This window comes from Branchiostoma lanceolatum, chromosome 19 (assembly GCF_035083965.1).
Source record: "Branchiostoma lanceolatum isolate klBraLanc5 chromosome 19, klBraLanc5.hap2, whole genome shotgun sequence".
Lineage (NCBI taxonomy): Eukaryota > Metazoa > Chordata > Leptocardii > Amphioxiformes > Branchiostomatidae > Branchiostoma > Branchiostoma lanceolatum.
Genome location: NC_089740.1, coordinates 6,101,269 through 6,126,417, shown reverse-complemented (window position 1 = coordinate 6,126,417; position 25,149 = coordinate 6,101,269). Strand labels below are relative to the sequence as shown.

The following is a 25,149-nucleotide window of genomic DNA, read 5'->3' as shown; positions in this document are numbered from 1 at the left end:
AATCTGTGTTGTATATAAAGTTTTGTAGTGAAACAACTGATGACTGAACTGCTTTTTTCATTAGGTTAGTGGGTGGGTGAGACCTTGACTTGAATGAAATCTGAGAAATTTGAAAATAATACATGTAGTAAAACCATAGCTAGCTTCTAAATAATTACATAGAAATCACATGCAGATAAAAGATCTTGGGAGTCTAGCAGAAGCACACCATTTTGGAATAGGGTTATGCCCTTCTAGTCTTGTCTAGTCCCTTGGGCTACATACATGTAGTTGTGCAACCACTACAGCAGGGGGCTAGTGTTAGGACCATGGTCAATACTGACCGACGGAGGCCATATATAGGGGGCTAGTCCACTGGTAGTGTGGTTAGACAGAGGTAATTGTTTTGCCTGTTACTCGTACTGGTTTGAGAAAGTTTGGCTCCCACTGTCCTCTTGGTCATAGTTCCATTAAAAAAACATACAAGTAAACACTAAGTGGTCACTTGGAAAGCAACAAAACATGATTGAACCATCATACCCATTGATGACAGTTTAGCACATAAGTTTTAAACTTTTGTAACCATTCAGTTAGGAGTGTGTATAGCGCATCTCTAACATTCAGTACAAATGTGAGTATAGCAGGAATTAGTCAGAATATATGATGATAAGCACATTGTAAGTATGAAGTGTCACACATATATTTATGAGCCAAGGACAAACATAACACTTGGACTTTGCCCTGAGTTTAGGCTGCCAAACAAGCAGTGATAACAATCTTTGTGAATGTGAAAGCACTAGCTGCATATTGTAGTTTGGGCTCCAAACTCTTGAAAAATCACTTTTCAGGACTGGGGTCAAATTTTGGGTAATATTGATTATTTTACAGAGCTTGGGATGTAAACAAACTTAGGCAAGTCTTGGAACAATGCAATTTTGCTAGGTCACGTCTGAATTACATACACTGGTATGTAAACAAAGCACCACTGAAACTATGACATAATATGCAAACAAACCTGTCATCACTATTAAAACAATTGACCTCATGCTTATAATATATATAGTCACAAGATTGTCACAGGACCGAAAAAGAGGAAGTAAAATATGGCAGCCGCACCGTCAAGTTTGGGGACACAGATCCAAGAAGACCTGCCCTGTCAGCACACCTTCTGTCAGGACTGTCTACAACACCTCACAGAGAGGGAAACAACCTTCAAATGCCCAGTTTGTCGTCAGGCGGTAAGGAAGCCACCCAAGGGGGTCCAAGATCTACCAAACAACATCCTGGTTACAAGTCTACAAACAAGAATCCAACAGGAGTTTACGGAGTCCAAAAATTTATGTTTCTTGCATGAGTCCGAAGAAATCAAACTGTACTGTGAAGAGTGTGATGTGCCAGTTTGCAACGAGTGTTTGGATCAAAAGCACAGCGACCATCGCACCATAAGCCTGAAGAAGGCCGCAGAGGAAAGGAAAGCTCCAGTTCAAGCGCTTCTCGACGAAGGGAGAAACAACTTAGTGACTTACCGCACCTATATGACAAGCCTGACAGAAAAGGAGAAAACTTTGAAAGAACAGATCTAGAAATAACAAACTAACTACAGCATTATTGAGGCCTACAACCAAATGGTACAGAAGCTCACCGCAAGCAAGGACTATCTTTTGTCTGAAGTTGAGGAAAACGATAAGCGAAACATGGAAATGTTACAAAAGGAAAGGGACAGAGTGTCTAAAAATGTTCATGAACTGTCTGATGCCTGTGATCAAGCAGAAGAAGAAATGGGGAAAAGTGGTGTGCCAAAAATAATTACTCAAGCAACTGGATAAGATTTTGAAACAGTCAGACGTTTCAGACAGTATCCACTGTCTTTCGTCAGTGACTAACGATAGGACTGAGAACACAAGGTTTTATACCAAAACTCTGAATAGATTATGTTAATGAGGTAAAGACAATTTAGGATGTCTTGAAGTAGTCTTTAAAAAGAAGATTAATTCAAGACAAAGTTTATGCCAATAGTTCAATTAGCTACTGTTGTTCTAGTACAGTAACTAAATGTTGCTTGTCCGGGGTTGGGGGGTCGTGGGCAGTGCATTATCCCAGGTGCCTGAAAGTTGAACGCGTAGACCCCCTTTCCTGTTGAGGGCGGGGTTGTACATCCTCTCATATATTGCTTCTCTAATTCCCCGTTCGAACCAGCGTTCTTCACGATCTAGGATGTCCGTGGATTCGAGATTGAATGAGTGTCCCTGGTTTTAGCGGAGTGGTGTGGTTTTTCTCCACCAGGAAACCATTCTAACAGGCATCATGGCAAAGCATGGAAGAAGAACACATGAGCGTGTACAAACCCAGCCTGCTGTCTTTCACCCCTCTAACACAGTACCAATGTTAGGACATGTGATGGTCGGACCTTCTATCCCATCTGCACCAATCCCAGCATCACCCACATCTAGTATTAATACGGTAGAGGCCACAAGTTACCACCAGTCACACTCACAAACACTAACATTTGGAGGACAGGGCACAAGACCAGGAAAATTCCAGTTTCCCTCTAGTGTTACAGTGTCAGATCAAGGGGAGATCATTGTAGCAGATAGATGGAACAAGAGAATCCAAGTCTTCACCCTGCAGGGAACATTCGTCCACCAGTTCCCAACGGTCGTGCCTGGAGGTGGACAGGCAATGGAACCAAGTGACGTAGCTATAGACGGGCAGGGAAACCTGTGGGTGGTGGGGGAGGCAGAACAGGCAGAGTTTGCTGTGCAGTACACCAAACAGGGCAGGGCAGTGACGAAGATTGACCTACAGAAGACAGGGAAAGTGAGAGGGGTTGCCGTGGACTCCAGGAGGAACCATATCCTCATGACACAAACCACCGGAGACTGGGACAACCTACATGGTGAAGTGATGGTGTTCAGGCCAGATGGAACACTTGTGAGAATTGTGGGGAAGAAGAACGCACTCGCATCTCTAGTACTAAGGCAACAGAGGATGAAACACCCATGGTACATCACTGTGGACGGGGAAGGGAACGTTTACGTATCAGACTGTGGCAATCCCTGTATCCATGGTTACAGCGGTGACGGACAGTTTCTGTTCCAGTTTGGGGGAAGTGGTGAATGTCAGCTGCAAGGGCCCATGGGCGTCTGTACAGACAGGGCAGGTAACATCATCGTGGTTAACAGCAGAAACAGCCGTGTGGAGATGTTTGACAAGACAGGTAGATTCCTCAAACACATCACTACAGAAATGACACAGCCATGTGCTGTTGCCACGGCAACACAGGGTCAGCTTGTGGTAACTGATTTGAGGGACCATACCATCCATGTTATGTAAAACTACGTCAAAAAGCAAAATAGAACCCACATAAAGAGACCAATGTATTGATTTGTTTTGCTGTAAAACTGTTTACAATTCTTCTTTTTCCATATTGCCTCACTGGCCGAAAGGAATTTTAGATAATTTTTTTGTATTTACTGTTTGGTTCAACTTCTATCAACAGAGCAAATAGTGGAGTACAATTCTGTAAAAGTTCTTACAAAAAGTGCTGTTTTCACTAAGCTCCAAGCAGATCTAATGGTTGCGAAGACTGTATCCAACTGGCAGAAGTTTTTTCTTAGGTTGCCATAAAAACTTCTTCTGCCAGTTGGATACGATCTTCGCAACCATTAGATCTGCTTGGAGCTTAGTCAAGACGTGTACTTGTTCTAATGCCAATACTTTCTCGAGACTAGTTCATTGCATGTTGGCAACTTCAGTCAGTTTTTCAAATTTTCAGTAATACCCCGGTATACTATGATACAGTAACAGTAGACTTTTGGGCCCAGGAATGTATTTAGATCTTAAGCTGATGCACTCAGATCTATGTTTCTGTTTCTAAACACTTTTAAAGTGGTAATGTTGAGTATGGTTTATCATTGAGTTGAAGGGTGTTTAGTACATGCTTTAATTGGGTGTGTAGTGATCTTTGATGAAGTAAACATTTGATGAAAGCCCATGCAATACAACTTAAAAGCCCATGGGATATTGTAAAATACGAGCCTGTCTGGAACACCCATATTAGAAACGTTATTCTGGCCCAGGTAGGACACAAGGTCACATTGATATAAAAATCAATGTGACTATTATACACTATCACATTCCCGAGTCTGCTATGTCAAGCAGGGAAGTTGGAGAACTCCAAATATACAGGTTTGCCATACATTTGTATATGGCCATATAAATGTATAGCCATATATGGCATGATTGTGATTTAACTGTCATTTTTTGAACATTTCTCCTCTTTGGTAGCAATACAAAGGTATTTGTGTATATATAACCATACCAAACTATAACGTAATGTTTTTAGGAAGGGTTTCTCTTTCCATTCACACAAAGGAAAGGATAAGTTGTTGAAGTGGGTTGAAGTACAGTATAAATGTAAGAAATCGTGTGATAATCAAACATATGGAGTCATAGACATTTCAGTTTACAATAAAATTAAACATTTATTAGTTCATAACAAGAGACATTTGATACAGCTTCAATATGGCAATAACATTTCACTTCTTTGTTACACTTACATTGCAAAGATCTCACTGACTGCTACAACGAAGAAACCAGAATCCATGGCCAAAACAATTCTTGTCATGTTATAAATGGTTTGTAGTACATAAGTTGATGGACTACTATAGACTTGGTAGAGACGACATTTGTACAGGGTTTTGACATGAAATTGCACAGAAAGTTTGCACATTTTTACTGCATTTTAAACCCACGAATAGTTTCATCAGGTTGGTAATTCACTGAAGTATTTCATTCAACTGACATTTTGGTGACTTTCACCTTCCTCGTGGCAATTCTGACTTGTTCACATGGTACTGCAGCCATAGGTGTCACTGCTTACAAATGCAGTTCCAAACCTTTTTAACCATTTTAATGCAATATGGCAGAATCCTCTGGACAGGCATGATTTTCTATTCAATCTATGGCAGCTAGAACTTTAAATGAAGCTTTCTATAAACTTTCTTGTAGTTTCTTTTTTTTACCATTGTAGAGATGACACTTTGAAGTTCATGATGATTTTGCGAAACTCAAGTGTTAAACATCTATATCATCTACAGTAGGACATCTACAATGTAACTTTAATTTCACCTTTGGCAAGTTTTCGAAATCTCCATATTCCATTTCACAGAATATTTTACACTGATAAAACAAAGATCACCAATCACAATGTACAAAGTTCTTCATAGTAACTTTCTTGTCTTAACCTTTTACTGCTAAAGGAGCCTTCTGGCAACAAAGTTGTATTGGTTATGGGATTAGGCAGCAGGGAGAAGGTTAAATTTAGCAACAATCAAATTTTTTGATCACTGAACCATTTGATACTGCCACATTTGCACATAACTTTAAGAAAACCATTTTTAGAAAATATGCTTGTCATTTGACATCTTTCACATGCTATTGTTGTGAATTTTACCTCAAATTCTACACCATATTGCAGGCCTAAATTGTAACATACTCTGTATACAAGTACTTGGAAGATTTAATACTCAATGGCACTTTTGCAATTATTTCCTCAGATCTCAGCAAAATAAGTCTTTTGACATATCAATAACTCGGAATACAAAGAAATTAGCCCCTACAACATAAATCTACTTTTGCATGTCTCTACATTGTGACCGTACAGCTTTCCCTGGAGCTTTGTTACAGGTAGGTGCAACCCATACATAAAACACGTAGGGTTTAATCTACAAAAGCTGACCCCTAGCAGCTATGAACTGAACTGCAAGAGCTTACAACTTTTAAAGTTGATCACAATGACATGGAATACAAAGCAATTGCTCATCACAGTATAATTCTACTTTTGTATGACTCTAAAATGGAGCTTTGTTACTGGAAGTTGCAAATTATACATATAAGACTTAAGGTTTACTTCTGGACAGGCTGCCCCCTATTGGCTTGGAACTGAACTGCAATAGCTTACAACATTGAAAATTAACCACAGACTTCACTGATTCTATTGTTACTTTGAGTAAATTAGCAATATACCTGGAATAAACGTACATTGACATTTTATCCCCTTTGAAAAACACATTTCTTTTGTATCATTTGACATATTTAACACTTTTCAGCAGGGCAAGACTGACAAGAAACTGTACAATACTTTTTAAAAACACAATCACGAGCCTGTATGATATACATGTACAGCACAGTGATAGAATAGAACAGAATCTAATCATGACACATTTGTATAAATATCTCCAGTTTGCTCATGGCTACCTTGCTACCGTGTCTCCATCGTTAATAGAACTTCTTGCTGGCTGCTTCTTGCCTGCTCCTGCAATCAAAAAAAAATTGGTCAGTCATAAAATCACAAAAATATGGGTCAGTCAGTCATAAAAACACAGAATTATGGGCCAGACAGTCATAAAAACACAAAAATATGGGTCAGTCAGTAACCAAAAATACATAAATATGGGTCGGTCAGAAAAACAAAAATATGGGTCAGTGGGCACCAAAATATGGGTCAGTCAGTCATAAGAATACAAAAATATGGGTCATTCAGACCTTAAAAACAAACATGGGTCAGTTAAAAAAACAGAAATATGGGTCAGTGAGTTACATTTGTCAAGAACACAAAAATATGGGTCAGTTCATTGTATAATTACTATAAACATAGAAATATGGGTCAGTCAGTCATAAAAATAGTAAGCCGTATGAACACTGATTAACTACTTCAACCAAATGCTAGATTCTGCATTATGATATTTTGGCTTTCTATGTCCAAACGAGTATGTTATCATAAAAATCTAAATCACTGGAGCATAGATGTCTTTTGATTTGACACACAAAAATAATACACTAGTCTACATCTTTGAATAACAAAATTAAAATAACTCACTTGTAGGTTAAGTAGAGAACAAATGCTGCCGACTGCACAAATATTAGAATCAGGAAGTACACTGGTGTGATGCATTGTGGGTACTCAGGTATCTGCGGACACGACAGCTGCTGGGAACTCTGGGAAAACAAAAGAACAGGACATCGAATTTCAAAACCTTATCTTCAAACATACACTACCAGCATTGATGTCATTCTCCTGAAGTTGTCAGATACCAACAGAACTAATTATAAAGCCTATGAGAAATTACATCATCTGTATACAGTGTGTTTCAAGGGAGGCTTATTGATGGCAAAATGATTAACCTTTAGCACACTGAAGTAGCCATTTGGCACCCCATTCTCTATTGGTTATGGAGCCAGGCAGCAGGGAGAAGGTTAAGGAGAGTCAGCTGTTGCCACTTGCTAGCATAGCTGTTGTGTTATAGTAACCATACATACCATCCTTACTAGCACAGGACAAATATTTTCTGGCTTCAGAAAAAAAAAATTACCAAAACATGATGTAAGCACATGTATTGTAATTCTTGTTTCTTTCACTGTAACTTTATGTTCACTGTATTCGCAGTCACTTTTGTACCGTGAACTTATCATTAATACCGTGAAAAAAAAACTGTTGTTACTATTTATAATTCCTTCACATATATGTTCTGTAAATCACTTGCCGCCACCGTGAAGTTAAAGTTCAGTGAAACTGTCCATTTTTCTTACACCGTGAAATTTTGCTACCATGAATATAAAGTGAATTACAGTATAAGCTAAAGGACAAATTACAATTTTTCTCTTCCAATTTTCAGTGCAGGTACTAAGTGTAGATTTTGCGAATTTGTGTCCTTTTAAAGACTACTTGTACTCCTTTGTAACACCCATGGTTATCACTGGCTGTATATCGTACTTCAGCAAAATCAATCAATGAAGACATAAGAACTCACAGGTCTCTGTATGAGGAGTGAGCTGACATCCCTCTTGACATGGTGCAGGTTGTCCCTCAGCTCTGGTAGGATGTCAGGATCCAGACCCTGACCCCCCTGACCCTGACCCTGGATCTGACGCTGCTGGTTCGACTCGATCGTGGCCGCTCGGTTGTGGATCGTGTCTACCTTGGATCTATGTATGCAACAAACAATAATTCAAACAATTGCTTTCAAACACTGATTATTTACAAAAGACTGCTGACATCAGTAGAACACAAATGATAACAAGAGTTCCACGACCTCAAATCTCCATGAACAATTCTATTCATGCAAATGACTTACACATTTGCATACTATATGCTTGGTCATGAACACCTTTATCTACCTTACATGTTGCAATGTTGACAGTCCTATAATTTTGAAATTAGATGAATTATAGTATTTTGCATTGATTATGCAAATAAGGAATTTATTTGCATAATTGGTATCTGTTGATGCTCCGCTTTTCATTAACTACATATGTTACATGTATTTGAGTCTGATAATGGAAAACACTGCAAATATGGATAATCCTCATTAGCTATGCAAATTAAGGAACAATTAGCATAATTTGCACTTCATTATGCATATCTCTGTCTAAGCTACCTGCATACTAAGTATCATATTGACAGTCCTATAATTTTCCAATTAGATGAGACATGGTGTTTTGCATTAATTATGCAAATTAGGAATCTATTTGCATAATTGGTACCTGTTGATGATCCACTTTCCATAAACTACATATGTTACATGTATTTGAGTCTGATAATGGAAAACACTGTAAATAAAGATTTTCCTCATTAGATATGCAAATTAAGTCCCAATTAGCATAATTTGTACTTCATTGTGTATATCTCTATCTAAGCTACGTACATACTAAATATCATGGAAATCCGTTGTTCCTTTGTTCAGTTATTCTCCATAGAAGATTTTCACGAAAACGCCCTTGCAGTTCCAGAGAAAGCTGCTAGGGGGCCCAAACCTACACCACTTCTTTATTACATCACAGGCTATCTGCCACCCAAAAATCAAGACCACAGCACGTCCAAGTCAAAAGATACAAAAATTGAAGTTCTGCTGCAGTACCAAGGTCACATACCAGGGGGCCCAAAATCGACCCTGACCTTCGGCTTCACAACACCCACCCAGATACCAAATATCATCGTAATCCATCCAGGGGTTCTTGAGTTATGCTGACTACAGTAGTCCGGAAACACAAACACACACACACACAGACACACCAAAAACAATATCTCCATTTTTCATGGAGATAATGATGACAGTAGAATGATGTAAAAAGGCAACCAAGGAAATTTAAATGTATGAAATCAAAGAGTCTCTGGTAATTCAGTTACTGTTACAGCAACTGTTTCTTGTGATAAATTTGATTTTCCATTCTTTTTGCTTGCCAAATGGTACACATTTTTTAGGGTTAACAATTACCTAATAGCTTTAATTTGTTGGTCAATCAATTTTCATGCTGTCCCAGGGTGTACTCTGGGTTTCCCCTGCAAAAGGAGGGCATCCAAAAGACGCCCTGACACCCTGCTAGCTAATAGCCTGTCCCAAAATCTCCTGACCTTAGATCCCGTAGTCCCTGTGTGAGTTCTCTCTGAGCGGTCAGTACAGCGTCCACTTCGTGCCTCTGGATGGGCATCGGCGCGGCCGGCTGGCCCCCTCCCGCCCCCGCAGCCTGGACACTGCCCGCCGACGGCATGTTCTGTTGTACCGCCCCCACCAGAGATAGCGTACGCTCCTGTCGACCAATGATCTCGTCCAGCTTCCTCTGCAAGTCCCTGTTACCATGACAACATATCTTGTTATTTTTCATGTGTATTTTCTGAGGAGAATAATGCATGATGTACAAAATGACTAATAAGCTGGTAGACATACCAACTACTAAGCAACTTATACCAGCTAAGAAAAGAACAAGAAATAGTTATGTCTTCAAGTACAAAATTTATCAACCTAGGGTTCTTTTTTTTTCCTAGAACTATGATCGTAGAATGAAACTTGTTGCCATCAAGTACTGTAGGAGCATCCTCACTAGACACTACATAGCTTTAAAGTAAAAAACGCTTGCAGTCAGATGTGCAAAGACTAGGCGTGACAGGCCGTTCAGTGTACAGTAATATAACCAGCTGCTGCCGTGCTGCGTGCCTGTGAAGCTGGTGTGTTATGCCAAAGGGCAGTTATACCAGCTACACAGATACATAGACTGGACAGAAGCAAGAAGTGCTTGATCAGGCCTTTTCCCAATTACAGCAAACAAGCTAGAGACAGGAAGAAAAGAAACAATACACAAATGAAAGTGGTTTTCCTTACCTCACTGTCTTGTGGATTTTCTCCTGCCCTTCGAAGATCAGCCTTAGTTCCCTTTCCTCCTCACGTTCAAACTAGAAAAAAAAATACCCTCCTCAAAATCACTTCATCTTTTGCTAAACTTAAAACAGATAGATGCAAATAGCATGTTGTGGAAAACACAGATCTTTAGAAACTAGAGAGAGATATGTACAACCTGTTTTGATGCAGTAATGTAACATTAATACTTATTTTGTATACAAACTATGTAGTACATGTAATGAACCTGTCTTTTTGTACAGTCTTTGTCAAAAGTTTACATGTATATTACAGTACCAGAATATTGTGACCACTTGAAATCCCTGAAAATGGCACAAACACAGACAGGTCTCCAAAGTTCTTTTACTCACCACAGCATCAAATTCTGTCTCCACTTGTGCATCGGGGTGTTCCTTCACATACCTACAAAAGATAAAGACATCTTAAACTTACATTTGTTAGTTTGTTTGTTTGTTTGTTTGTTTGGACCTTTGGTTATTCATGATAAGCTCAAATCGGCATGCAGGCCGCTTTTCATTGAGGTCATGAGGGAAGAGGTAAGGGTCAGATACACTACCGGTATAACAGAGATACACAGTCATTTGAGTCCTAATAACTCAATCAACATATATCATTCATCTTACTCCCAATCTGTCATACATCTCATCTTACTCCTAATCTGTCCAAAATGAAGATACTAACAGGAACATAGATACAAATGTACCTGTGTCTTTGTACTGAAGGAAGGCAAAATGTTTTATCTTTCGATGGGATGATAGGACAGTTTCAAAACACTTATAATCACTTTACTTACTCTTCTCTCTGTTTCTCAAATTTCTGCTGGTATTCGTCAAACTCGCCAGTGAATCTCTGTCTCTCTTCATCAGTGATCATACCTTCCTTTCCTGTCTGGTTGGTGACAAACATAAACATACATTCATCATCATATACATTCAGGATTACTTATGTCAGGCAACAAACATATGGATCTTTTATGAATGTCAAATTATCCTCAAAACCTGCTCCAAGAGAAACATGCCGGAATTAAAATGAGAAATGCTGTTCCAGGAATCGAGTAGAAAAAATATGATTCCTTTTTTTGCAATGTCTCTGACTCAGTGTTTTCAACTGTCTTTCATCATTGCTTTAAACCTAAAAAATAGAGGGTTCCAGTCTGTATATAGTGTTCATACAAGTCATTACTAGAAAGCTACATGTGTTCAGAGGGTACCTACAGTTTCTGATGTAGGGGGTGTCAGGCTGTAGAACAGGAATGACAGCACATCATGGTCATCTGAGAAAGGAAAAAATATAAAGCTTGTAGAAAATTATTTTGGTTTGGCATTTGAAACATCAATAAACAATGTAGCAGATTTGAGTGATTGCATCTTAAAAACATTAAAAAACTCACACCACAAATCGTATGATCGCAAAATCAAACTCAAAATATACCCTCTAGTTTAGGGTACATGTACATCATGATATCTACTGCTCAGAAACCCCCTTAAGTAGCCTCTCTTATACCTGCTAGTCCTCCAGTGGCTGCTGAAACCCCAAAGAAGCCCCCTTTCTCGAGGTGGATGTTGTGTGTCTGCATACACAACTCATACTCATCCTTGTTGGGGGTCATTCCGTTGTTGTACCACAGCTGAAACAATACAGAACAATCTTTCAGATTTTAGCATACACAAATAAATATATGCAAGAATATCTAGATAAAAACAGGGAGAACTTGTATCTTTTTTGTAATGTTGAATGGCTGTGAATGGACTCAAGGAAATTAGGGATAACAGACTTTGCCCCCTCTAGCACAACATACAAGAACTGCACTTCTCCCTCTGGCAGAACATACAGGTACAGGAACTATACTTCTCCCTCTGGCAGAACATACAGGAACTGCACTTCTCCCTCTGGCAGAACATACAGGAACAGCACTTCTCCCTCTGGCAGAATTGATAGGAACTGCACTTCTCCCTCTGGCAGAACATACAGAAACTGCAGTGCAGTTGAACACACAGACACACACACACACACACACACACAGACACACACACACACACACACACACACACACACACACAAATAAACATTTTGAGCCAAAAATAACACTTCACTCCATTGGGGCTGAAGTAACTACAGTAAAGGTAACTTTTGGCAGCCTAAATTTTTACAAGAGTAACAATGGTCATATTTGAAACCCTGAAATGTCGATACATACCGTAAGCCTGTTTTGGTAGTACTCCAGTTTAGCGCGGACAGGGTACGGCTTGTTCCTGAAGTCTCGCAGACATCCACCCAACTGTTGGGTCAGACCATCACTAGAGGTGAGGAAAGAACAATCAGACTTTTGACTTAACAGATGAAAACAATTTATTCCACTCAAGAGTAACAAATATGTCATACAAAGGCAAATAAAAGTAGATAACCCCAAGTCAACTGTACACACTAACATACGTACTCACTCACACAAATGTGTCATACAGACTTGTACATGTGTTTTTTGTGTGTACATGTGTTTGTGCATGTGTATTTGTCACTGCGTAAAGAATTTATTTCTTTGCAACTACCAGACAATGACTAACACATGCACAAACAGACATGCAAAAACACACCAAACACACACACATTACAGCAAGCCTATTATTACACAATCAATATAAGATGCTGGTCTTACATTTCTATGCAACTACCACACAATGACACATACACACAAACATGCATAAACATGTGCATAGACATGCAAAAACAAACCAACCACTGTAACACTACAGCAAGCCTATTACATAATCTAGATAAGCTGCAGGTCTTACTTGGCATGGTTGTATGATTTGGTTCCATCGTTCTGCATAACCAGCACATATGGGTTGTTGTGCTGCAGGAAAATTACAAGGATACAAAAAATCATTACACTGTTATGTCTCTATGTTCCGGTCAACGTCCCCCGAAACCCCCTTGCTATAACTAGAATGGTATTGTATCTCATCTAGTTTTTAAAATATCTTCTGGTACCTTTACCTCAAGTGGCTTTTGAGAAAGTTATGTACCTGGTTGTCGTTGTCAAAGGAGTCAAAGAAAACGCCAACACCATTCCAACGATCACTGCTACCGTAAACCGGTCCGTCCAGGCCACGCGTCTTCGTGTACCAGATAGCCTGGCAGGAGAAAAACGAAGCACAGATTTTATTAGGGAGCCTTGTATGGGACCATGTTAGAGATGGAGTGATAACACAAGGCAAGACTTCCTCCTCAACCTACATAGTGTTTAACCCAGAGGACAGAGAGGGTCTGCTTATCAAGCCACAACATCTACCTATGTGCAAGCATGTCCAACTCTCACAAGACAGGGAACAACAGACGTTAAACTGGATAGTGAGTGAGTGTCTGTGTAGAAGTCATTTTGGATCGTGACATAAAGCCCAATGCATGACGGAGCTCCAGGCAGAAGACTCGGGCATCAAACCTTTGCACACAAAAGAACCAAACATCGAGAAGTGTTGGGTTGACTCTGAGTGCCTGGCTGACCTACTAAGAAGTACAAGACAAAAGTTTTACAAAGCTCACCAGACCGTCTGCTCCTATTCGCCCCCTTCCTGTGACCCTGATGGTGACCTCGATGTACCAGTGGTCATGCCCGTTGATGTACGTACTCCATACGCTACCTACAGAGGGAAAGGAAATGCAAAATCAATTAAGTTCGCACAGGGACTGAAATCTACAGTGCCAGGAAAGGAGGCATTTGCACTGGGCACACAGTGCATTTCTGAACAAATGTAGAGGGGCCAATACATGCTGTCAGCATAGCATAATGGTAAAGTGTTTGACACAAGTTCAAATCCCCTGACATGCATGCCCTGTTGGTATTGTGCCCTTAGAAAAGGCCCTTTATCAATTGTAGGGCTTTCCTCAGTTAACTCGATCAGGTGAAAATGAGTACCTAACTGGACAGGACGTTGAATGGTGGTCCCTCGTTTGAGGAGAGCCACACCTCAAGAACGATAAAGAACCCACCACACTTGTTGGATTGGAGAACTTGAAAATTACAAAAATGGAGACAATCATCTGCTTACCTCTTTTACTCCGGAGGGAGGGGGTGATCCGAACTTGTTCATCGCTTGCAATGGAATCTGTAAAAGAACAGTGAACAACGTCTATCAAAAACTCTACAGCAGAAAATAATGCAACTATCTAATAATATTCGGATGACTTGACACCATTCCAATACTTCCCGAGTCCACATAACTCTGGAGGGTCTGCATGCTCTTATCTGTAAGACGTTGGCAGCCTATTTTTATTTCCCATAATTCGTAGGGAAAGCCGTCCTATTCACGAAATTCGTAGCGAGGTGACAAAATATTGAGTAATCCAGCAAACTCCTCTGTCCAATTATTTGTCCAATAATATTTTCTACTCTTTCCAGCCACCTCTGGAGCCTGGTAGAGGCTAATTATAACATAACTCCTCTTTCTCAAGGCTGTAAAAATTGTTTCAGAAATGTATGATCTCACAGAAAATCTACTTTGTAAATAAAAGTCAATTTTACCTTTATGCAAATCATTCGCACTATTTTGGCCAATTCTTATTATCTTTTTTTAAGTTTTTAGACCCAAGAAGAGTATACGTAGTGGAGGCGAACACTTCCGTGTGACAACGTGTGACAACCTACCATATGGAACCGTTTCGACTAGCCTACAGGCTATACAAACCCAGTCTCAACCCTTAAAACAGTGCATTCAATCTCATTTAAGGACGCCAACGAAAGAAAAAGGCATTCAGCAACACCCAAACACCGTGGGAACAATTCAAATCCAATTCTTCCTTCACTAAAGGAAAGGAAATCTTACAGACCAAAATATCGTCTGCGACTGTTTTGAGCTGAGTTGAGCTTTTGGATGACTGAAAAACAGAGGGTATACTTACGTCCTGAGTAGTCCCAGAAGGGTATTTTCCCGTTCTTTTGCACAAGATGTGGTCCTTTGAAGCTCAACTTGTACTCGAACCTTTTGTGAGGAGTTTGGGAGGAGGTAAAGCCGAGAAAAACGAAGAAAATCAGGAGAAAGGCGTCCGCGAATCTGCCGGTGGCGGCCATGTTGGTGTGTGTGTCACCGCGGGGCAGGATGGGAAGATTTACCAACTTGGCGCGCGCTGATTGGTCAGGAGGTGGGCGGAGCCACTTGGCCAGGTGCGCACTTTCCCAGGTAGATCATTTTTTTGTGATCTTAGTAAAATAAATTGTTGAATGAAAATGTTGGGATTTGGTAATTTTTCTCGGGAACACAGTACCTCATTCAATCTAAGCATAATTGCACTACAAGTATTATTCAGAATCTCTCTAGAACCTTTAAAGGCAACCAAAGCAATATTAGGGCCCAGAATATGGAAATAAAAGAATCTGAAATCTTTATGGTAGTGACATTTACTAACACTGTTTAGCTCATTTGGGTAATAACTTCATACCTTGAGCATTTTAAAACTGCGCAAAAATATGCGTACAATGATCCCCTTAGTTTTGTGAGCCTACAAAAACTCTGGCGACGATTTTAAGTGCTTACATTACAACAACAGCATATTTTTTTGCATCATGGATGTCGCTATAAATTGTGATAGCGTTGTTTGAACTAATCATGTATAGAAATGACTAAATAAATTGACTTTCAAAATCCTATTTTCGGGCCCTAACATTACTGGGGATTCCTTTGAAATAAATGGTTGAATAAAGATTTTGGAATCTAGTAATTTTTCTCGGGACCAAAGTACTTCAGATTTCAATGGACACTTGATTTGAAAAGTTTAAAAATATAACACTACCTCTATTTTGAATTTGAAAAGAAGACAAATAACCTCCATTAACATTAATCCGCCGGGTTCCAAAAATCTGCCACTTTCAAAAGTGGGTTTGAGAGATCTCTAGTGCAGCACCCCCCGGGTACTAGTATGCACAGTTTAGATACTGTATACAGGAGTGTATTATACTGGGGGAGGTTGGGTTGGAGATCCGTTTGGACGTGGGTGGCAGAATTATGTACCCTGGTGGAATTATGTTAATAGATGTTACATGTATGATTTCAGTAAAAAGAGGAAGAGACAAAAGAAAAATATTCCCAATAATTTATTCCACTTCCTACTAACAAACACGATGCACAGCTATTGTTTGTCATAAAGCCATGTGTAGAAAAATGGAGCACACAACTACATTGCAAAAAAAAGCACTGTACAAATTCATCTGATCTACACTATAGCATACCTTATATTGCCAAGTACATGACACATTGCAGTCTGAAATAAAGTGTGTTTCAAAACAGAAATATTGCAAAATAAGGTAGAAAATATACACAAGACTGCGGTGCCCAGGAACAAACTTCGCTTAGACTAAGTGTAATTCAATCTTTAGTAGCAAGCAAAAACTGTAACAATATGTACTGTCTAGTGAATGCTTGGATCCTTCTATATCACAAACTGTCTGTGGTGTTAACATATCTGTACTGGTGGCTTAGTAGATATTTCTGTATGTTAAAGTATAGGACTGACAATAATGCTCATATTCATGATGCAAAAAGGACTTGTCAATCACATATTTGGTTGAAAAATATTAATAATCATAATTTGGCAAAAACAAATTGATTTATTCCCAGTGACAGTATATCAATAATGTCAATGAAATCTTTTGAAATGTTAACGTTGATATAGCACCAAATATGGTATTCACAAGGTTGAGATGGACTCTGTTATTATTAATAAAAATGCTTGTATCAAAAGTATGGCATGTACATGGTTTAGGTACATTCATTGGCAACAGATATTTGGAATTCTCTATTAGATTCCATACGTAAAAAAACTATCATACGTGAGACCTGGTATCCTAACTTATCAATCAAATTTCATGGTTCAACTATAAAATTGTACATATACCTGCAACGTCTTCGAGCTTACAAATACATTTTGTATTGGACAAACAATAAGGAAGCAAACTACTGGTATTATACTTATCCCCTAACTTTGCTATAATTTCATTTATCAAACTATTCTAATTTCTACACTTAACGTTGGTACATCTTAATACCAGGATTTTGGTCATAAAATGTACCTAAATTCATCATTAGTGTCCTGTACAGGCTGAGAGGAGCCATTACAAACAAATTCTTCTTGCTCTACTGTGCATTTTCACATCCAGTTTTATATAATTACACCACAAACATCTCTGTTGTATAGTGTTTTCACTCACTTTCTGTACCCATAGAGTAGGGAGGTGCTGGCGGCCATGTTGGTGTCCCTATTTGCATTTACAAAACCATGGCTCAAGGGCTCTTTTGGTATTCGTTATTTTAGCTGTAGACACTTGATAGTTGCATCTAAGATAGTCAGAAGACGTCCAAAAAACACTTTTAGCTATCAATGACTTAAATGCAAATAGGGACACCAACATGGCCGCCGTTAGGGTGTTTGCACATGAGGTCACAGCTGCCCTGCTGGAAGGCTCAGAATCCCTGACTTACTTTCTAAACTTTTTTTTTTCAATCTTACACAGTTGCCAAAATGTTACTGATTTTTAGAGAAGCAGGCCCGTGTCTGTAATTGAAAGAACAAGGTAAATTTCATCTTAAACATTTGAAGATTAAAATAAAACCAGACTTACTGTTATTTCGAATTTGTACAGATTAACCAATCACAATCCAAGTCCATACATATCCCACTACAGCATCACTACGACCACATTAGTTCCTACCCTCTCCTATTGGCTACTTCACTGCACATCATTACAGTATGTCAATCATTACATCCCATAATATCTTACACCTGTCATGACATGTTAAAACATGTGGCTTCCTTGGATTGGACTATACCATTTCTAGTTGTCTCTCACTACCAACAAGACAACATTGTTGGCTAGGAGAACATATTTAGGGGTGACAGTCTCTCGGAAAAATGCTCTTTTGCCCTATGATTTGACTTTCAACTTTCTTTACCAACATTATCTAACATCATTTGCAAACAAATCCACAAATGGGGAGGGGGGTTGCTTTAAATGTAGTACCAATAGAATAAATTTATCATTTTTCTTTCAGTGTTGTTCTTCTATGCATCTCAATGGTCACCTTCTTTCTAATACTCTACAAAGAGCTACAGGCCAGTATTCAAGGCAATGTGAGTTTTTACAGACCCGAGGTACTATATATACTGCACAGTGTACACATTGGTTCATGTAATGCTCTAGTCACATTTCCAAACCAATGCCCTGGTAGTTTAATGCTAAAGGTAGACCTATAGCCTTTTTGTTTGAGGCTGTAGGAGCAGTGAGTTGTTATCCACTGTGTCTAGGGCACGGTATTGGAAGGCGGAGCCCAACCCTCTCCTTCCACCACCTTTTACCTTCCCAACCAAAGTCAGGTACCCATTTTGACACATTGGTGTAGTGAGGAAAGTCATGTTAAGTGATTTCCCAAGGGCACAACATTGGTGGCATGTCAGGGGATTGGAACCCAGAACCGCTGGGTTCTGGGCCAAACACCCTAACCATTATGCCAACACGATGCCACTAAACTGGGCAGTTAACAGTTTGTTTGTTTTTTCACTTTTGGCTACAGGCCCCCCATTTGAAATGTGACTGAAGCATAAGCTAAAGAAGTGTTTTCATAGTAATGCAGGGACTGAGAGCTGTTTTAGAATGATTCGTAAGTGCATCTTTACTATCTAAAGTATGAAGACTGTTAAAAATTTAGGCCTCAAGCTGCAGTAGTCATTCAAGAAAAGTCATGATTTCTTATTCAACCCTTCAAATTTTTCACATCAAAATTTCTAAGTTAATCCGACCCAAACTCTTGATTATGAAAGGCAATATTGTCATGGAAAACAGCTTGCTTTCTAACAGTGTGAACAAAAGTATACATTTATGCATGGTACAAAATAAAATCTTGAAGAAACTGTACTTATATACTTGGATTCTTTAGTTAGCATATTACATAGTTGTACAAGTATATGACCATGTTGTGCTAGTGGAAGATATAACCAACAGTAAATATAAACCATAATAAAAAACAAAGATGGCAGCGTCCATTGGCCCTAGGCTAAAACAAAACAGGTTTTGCTAAATGCAAACCTGTAATCATTAACCTTTATCCTTTGCCAACTTTTTTTATTTGGATATTAAAAACACGCAAAGTTTTTTCCATTTTCTGGACATCCATGTCTAGTAGGTCAAGTTTTATTATTTTGTTAAATTTTCAGTCATAACTTCCACTTGCACACATCATGGTTATATGTTTCAATATATTTCTGAAGTCTGTATCACAAAATAAGTGTAACAAGTACAAAAGCATGTACCCAAGCATACAATGGAATAGTCCATATACTGTAGATTCCTTTACTCTTTTGGTGATTTTATTTTTCATTAGGAGGAAAAAGGAAGGTTTTGTGGCATTTTGAGTCCGCAGACGAAACAATTTCGTAGTTCAGTAGTACTACATTAAAAATGCATGTTCGCAATGTCATGAAATCGAAGTGGAGAGCTAACCGTAAAAATAAAACCACCGTGAAGGTTTTAAGATTTACAGTATATTTTGCATAAGCTTTGGGTTATTCTATTTCAAAGCAGGGGTGTGAAGGTATTGTTGAAAGAAATAGAAATGAAAGTATTTTATAGATTTGCGACAAAAAATAACAATGTTACATTTTTATAAGTCTGACCTATTGAAATAAAAGCCATCTTTTGTAAAAATTTTACCAAAAAAAGAGAGCTACGCTAATCCAAGTGCCGAGGATCGCCTCCCGTGAGTGGCATCGTGTGTAAGACCTCGTCCAATAGCTGAAGGGCGCGGTGAAGGTGGATCTCGATCCAGCACGGCGTCTGTTTGATGCTCTGTCGTGGGTAGTCCGGACCCCAGCCCTTGACGAAGCTCATTCGCAGGATGCAGAGCCGTCGGAGGTCGTCGACCCCTATACTCGCCGCAGACGACAATCCCAGATCTGAAAGAACCCCTGAACATGAGTTTATTCAATATGAATCCAATACTTGAGTGAACAAGCAGTAATAAATACAGATACAACAAGGGATGAAGAACAAAGGATGGTGGAAAATAGTACTTTTTAGCAATGCTTCAGGAGCGGAGCCTAAATAAAGTATAGTACTGCAATTGGTTGCCAAATATTCTAAAAATTCCACAAACGCATTCCCCAGGGAATTGGTTTTTGGCAACACCTTGTGGAAAAAGGTCTTTATTCTGATCTGTAGTTTCTTTTTTTTTTGCTGTTTTTTCTATTTTTGTCCGTAAACATTTATTTGCAAATTGTTACAACTTTCAGCAAAATCTGATGATGCAACTTCTAAAATGTTGAAACATCAATAATAATTTAGGATTTAAAAAATTTCAAAGGTTTTAAATTTACATTTTATGAAGCGACTATTAAGTATCACATAACTTGGATCCCAACCATTGAAAAACTGACAAAGAAAATGTTGCTACTTTCAAGGGTACAACAGACTCTAAACTCTTTCATATGCCTTTAAAATCCTGTGAAGTAGTTTTGACAATGTTTTCTTTGAAAAGTGGCTACTGGAAACTGTGTCACACAATTTTGAAATGCTAAATGATGAATCTTTAGTTTTTAGACAGTTGAGAGAGCTGTACAAAAATTCTACATGTTCTAGGAGTTGCTATACGCGGCACATGATCCCACTTACCAATGGCAGGCGCGATCCCGCCCACGGACCCAGGCCCAGGCACGTTGCCCGCCACAGCCGCGGCCTGAGCGGCTGCAGCTGCCTGTGCCGTGGCCGCCTGCTGCTGCATCTGGCGATGGCACTGACGCAGGTCAAACACCTGCAAGCATGGAAAGGATTGAATAATTAGTCACTCTAACCTTTAGCCTGCAAAGGTAGCTGTTTGGCACCAACTCTTGATTTTCACTGTAACCGGAAATTGGAATAAAGTGCAGGGAACTTATTATATAAGAATGCAAAGTAATTTCGATACTCTATACTATCCGTATCTGTATAGCCCTTGAGCATAACACATAAGCTTTGCAGAGCCATTTCCTTAACCATTCTTTGCAGTTGTTCAGATCTTTCTGAAGAAGTCGTGAATCATTCTGTGTAGTAGACAACTCCATATATAACAGGCAGTCATTGGCAATAACCTATCATTTGAATCAAGCTGATCTGGCAAGTCGTTTATGTACAAGAGGAAGAGCAATGGTTCCAGGATGATTCCTTGTGGAACCCCCGATGCTATTCTAACTGGAGCTGAGGCCCTCCCTTCTACTACATGGAGATAAATGTCCATTTTACCTTGATGTAAGCGCTGGGGTAGATCTTGTGTACGGCGTCACCCGGCGCTCGCCCCGCCTCGCGGTCCAGGTAGTAACTCTGCACGAAGACGGCGTGGTCGCTCAGACATCTGACCCACACGTCGCCCTCTCCTCTCAGGTCCAACTGTACGCCCTTACCGATGTGTAACCTGAAACAGCGTGACTTTCAAATGACCTTCAGCAAACTGAAACGTGGCATGACTGTCAAATGACCTTTAACAAACTTGCCAGTTTTTCGATGACAAAAAAGCAAGAAAGATAAACAAGGAAAGCTGTAGTAGGAAGTTGGTCGGCAAGGTTGCCTACGAGTCTTTGAAAGTCGTATGGAACAGATGACTAATCAAACTGAGGAAAGCCATATTCTTCTCACTCAGGTACAATCGAATCAGCGAACTGGAGCTAGAATAGGATGGATTCCAGGCTACTCCAAACCCAGTGCCGACCTTGGTTGGGGAGTGGTCAAGAGCAAAGTTGTGGCAAGGTCCTGAATGTGTGACAGGGGCTTCATGACCCTTGTACTTACTTGTAGTGTCTAGTGGCACATAGGGCAGCAAGTTTCCTTGCTGTTTCAGTAGCAGGGTATATCTTTACAGGGAGGGGTTGCTCCCCCTTTAACATGCTTGAGGCAACTCCTCAAACATAGGACCCAAATTTTACGTCCCTTCCGAAAGACTGTTGCAGTCACAACCAAGATGCCCTACCCAGGATTGAACCAGGGTCTCCCAGTTACCAACTAATTGGAACCAGGAGCTCAACTGTGACCAGTTGAGCTACAGGGACATCCCTAACAGGGGCTTTAGCACACCAAATTTTGTACTGGTACTCTGAAAAGTAAGACTGCTACAACTCAGCAATCGAGCACAAACCTTGCCCTTTCACTAGCCTCTGTCCTGTGCACGTTGGATAGCTGTCCGAGGCAGAACCTGTCTATGCCTGATGGATCCGTGTACCCGTCCACAGTCACTGTGGGACAGCTCGACGGGACCTTGAAAATTTCCCCCACTTGGACATCCATCTCAAAGTAGGCAATAGAGCACCAGTATTCAGGGCCTTGTGAGAGAAAAAAAGACATGATATGAGAGACAAGTTATCTTTCCCTGTAATTTGTTCAAGTTTACTTGTATGCATGTTATGTTTAGAGAGTCAATGGTCCATAAATTGATTTGATATTAATCTTCATGTTAATGAGACGATTATATGAGTGTAATTCAATGCTGAACACATGCAACTTATGGTCACATTCTTTGTAGGCCGTTGTAGGATCAGGCTGTGAGAGAGACAATTGCAGACAAGGACTTAAAACAGCCTTTTTCGTTAAAAAAAATGCTGAATTTTGTACGACACATGGACGACTGTCCCCAAAATGCCCGCATCGGCTTTTTAGCGAATGCCCACAAACGCCCACTCTGGCGAAGTCCGCGCTGCACGAATCTAATTTTTTTTGCTCGGAATATGTTCAGGTTGTGCTCCCATTAATTAATCCTGAGTTTCAAGTCAATCCATCGATCCGAAGTTAAATAAAGCAAACTTGAAGATTCTTACCTGGCTTTTTAGCGAATGCCCAGCAAAAAAGGCTTTTTAGCGAATGCCCAATATATCAGCCAAAATATCGGCCATCGTGACACGGGCGCTAAATCTAACACCATAAACATGTTCAACTAGTTGTCCCCTGAATGTGTACTCAGTTTCCGTGCTTTAAACGCCTGTAAAGTCACTTTATTCTACGAAATACACGGCGTGGGAATCCACTGCCCCGGACGTAAAAATCCAATATGGCGGCTCATTTGCATATTTGGGACAGGTTACTAGCGGCCTCTACCCCGAATACGTGCCGCAGGCCGCGCCGTGTATTTCGTAGAATAAAGTGACTTTACAGGCTTGTACAGCACGGAAACTGAGTACACATTCAGGGGACAACTTGTTGAACATGTTTATGGTGTTAGATTTAGCGCCCGTGTCACGATGGCCGATATTTTGGCTGATATATTGGGCATTCGCTAAAAAGCCTTTTTTTTGCTGGGCATTCGCTAAAAAGCCAGGTAAGAATCTTCAAGTTCGCTTTATCTAACTTCGGATCGATGGATTGACTTGAAACTCAGGATTAATTAATGGGAGCACAACCTTAACATATTGCAAGCAAAAAAAATTAGATTCGTGCTGCGCGGACTTCGCCAGAGTGGGCGTTTGTGGGCATTCGCTAAAAAGCCTGTCCCCAAAATGCCCTCAGTTTGCAATCGTACAACGTATGTGACCAGGCCCTTCTAATGGGTAAAGGTAGTCCCATAGCCTTTTTGTTTGAGGCCGTAGGGGCAGTGTGTTGTTATCCACTGTGTCTAGGGCATGGTATTAGAAGGCAGAGCCCAACCCTCTCCTTCCATTGCCCTTTACCTCCCCAACCAAAGTCAGGTACTTATTTTTACACCTTGGTGGAGTGAGGAAAGTCGTGTAAAGTGTGTTTACCAAGGGCACACCGTCTAGTCATGATGATCAGGAATGCTAGGAATTGAAAACATGCATATGACCTCTCAATCTCGTGTTCACTAGCTTACGCAGTCGACAATTTGATGCCACTCATTGTTTTGTGTATTTTGTTAAGTGTTGAGTAGCCTTACCAGGCCGTGATGACAGCGGCATGTTTGCCAGAGATGCGTCGCTGTGGAGCTGACTGTTCCCTGCTCCTCCTCCAGCTGTAACATCATATCATTCAGCAGTTAAATCAACATACATGTAATAGCATAAAACTGTATGCTAAGACATAACAACATATACCAGTATGTGTCCATCTTTATGTAAGATGTCAGTATAATTGTACATTGCTTTCCCTTTGTCTTTGTTGGTTTGGGTCACTCTCTTAATGTACTCTCACATCTCAATTGGATATGCCACCAAGATACTGTAAATTCCTTTCTTTTGCAGTGGTTTTATTTTGCAGTAGGACATGAGAAAAGGACATTTTCAGTTTTAAATTTGTGGTTGAAACAATTTTGTAGTACAGTAACAGTAGTAATACATTGGAAGTGCATATTCACAGTGTCATGATTTCCCTGATAGAACGGTCATCGCGAAAACCGCACAAATGAAACCACCGTGAAAGTTTCACTATTTACAATATAGCTACATTACTTATGCCCCGTACAGTGTAGAACGTGTGCACCTTCTCCTGTGTTCGTTGTAGGTATATGTTCCTTACCCCAGTACGGTGGCGGTGCGAGACTCCCCTCGGGCGCCATGTTCTGTGTGTACGTCGCTGTGTTGTTTCCCGCCCAAGTTGTCGTGTTGCCTGGAAAAAAAAAACAATCACAGTTGAGAAAATTTGCATGATTTTCAAAATAATCACAAGAACTAGTTTTGATGGTCAGCAATGGTTAATCTGAATTTTGGAGTTTTCACAATTATGTCCCCGAGGTAAGAGGTCACACTGCTGGAAGTATGAGGGCTTAGCACCCCTGTTTAGTAAATACCACAAAGAAGGCTCCGCCCTCAGGTGTCACCAAAAAATGAGTCTTCTAAACAGTTCAGTACTGTGCAATAGCCCAGTTTTTTTTCTCAGAAAAAATTGCAAGGAGCATTGCATTGCAAGGGATTGACCAATTGCAAGTGGGGGGATGCTTTGGTGCTCCCCCCATTCCACAGTGTGGAGTTTTGGAGAATTTTTAAGTTAAAATGGGGTATCATAAGGCTTCCTGAGGGGCAAAATTGC

The 25,149-nt window shown here is 40.0% G+C and overlaps 4 protein-coding genes across 6 annotated transcripts in view; 2 read left to right on the top strand and 2 right to left on the bottom strand.

The window, feature by feature from the left end:
* The first annotated feature begins 1,082 nt into the window (after positions 1-1,082).
* LOC136425909 (tripartite motif-containing protein 2-like) lies at positions 1,083-1,562 on the top strand. Its single transcript, XM_066414835.1, has one exon. It carries the CDS (start codon positions 1,083-1,085, stop codon positions 1,560-1,562), a length of 480 nt encoding a protein of 159 aa, XP_066270932.1.
* Positions 1,563-1,566: 4 nt separating this feature from the next.
* Positions 1,567-3,392, top strand: LOC136425076 (tripartite motif-containing protein 3-like). The gene has a single exon (XM_066413833.1). The coding sequence runs from the start codon at positions 2,284-2,286 to the stop codon at positions 3,310-3,312; it is 1,029 nt and encodes a 342-aa protein (XP_066269930.1). The 5' UTR covers positions 1,567-2,283; the 3' UTR covers positions 3,313-3,392.
* Positions 3,393-5,066: 1,674 nt separating this feature from the next.
* On the bottom strand, positions 5,067-15,262 carry LOC136425263 (protein ERGIC-53-like). Its single transcript, XM_066414087.1, has 15 exons — positions 15,069-15,262; positions 14,219-14,275; positions 13,713-13,810; positions 13,196-13,303; positions 12,962-13,023; positions 12,370-12,469; positions 11,676-11,799; positions 11,387-11,445; positions 10,966-11,060; positions 10,523-10,574; positions 10,137-10,207; positions 9,392-9,607; positions 7,791-7,965; positions 6,860-6,978; positions 5,067-6,295 (listed from the first exon to the last, which is right to left on the bottom strand). Exons 1-15 carry the CDS (start codon positions 15,235-15,237, stop codon positions 6,259-6,261), a joined length of 1,542 nt encoding a protein of 513 aa, XP_066270184.1. The 5' UTR covers positions 15,238-15,262; the 3' UTR covers positions 5,067-6,258.
* A 980-nt stretch (positions 15,263-16,242) lies between these two features.
* Positions 16,243-25,149, bottom strand: part of LOC136425696 (mothers against decapentaplegic homolog 4-like) — a 44,490-nt gene continuing 35,583 nt past the window's right edge. For 2 of the 3 annotated variants that reach the window (XM_066414634.1, XM_066414633.1), the window contains exons 8-13: positions 24,640-24,729; positions 24,062-24,136; positions 22,316-22,499; positions 21,430-21,598; positions 20,824-20,962; positions 16,243-20,120 (exon numbers count right to left, since the gene is read on the bottom strand). In XM_066414634.1, the coding sequence (XP_066270731.1) occupies positions 19,885-20,120; positions 20,824-20,962; positions 21,430-21,598; positions 22,316-22,499; positions 24,062-24,136; positions 24,640-24,729 (893 nt within the window). In that variant the 3' untranslated portion in view covers positions 16,243-19,884. The remainder of the gene's footprint in view (positions 20,121-20,823; positions 20,963-21,429; positions 21,599-22,315; positions 22,500-24,061; positions 24,137-24,639; positions 24,730-25,149) is intronic. The other variant, XM_066414636.1, reaches the window with a different exon arrangement.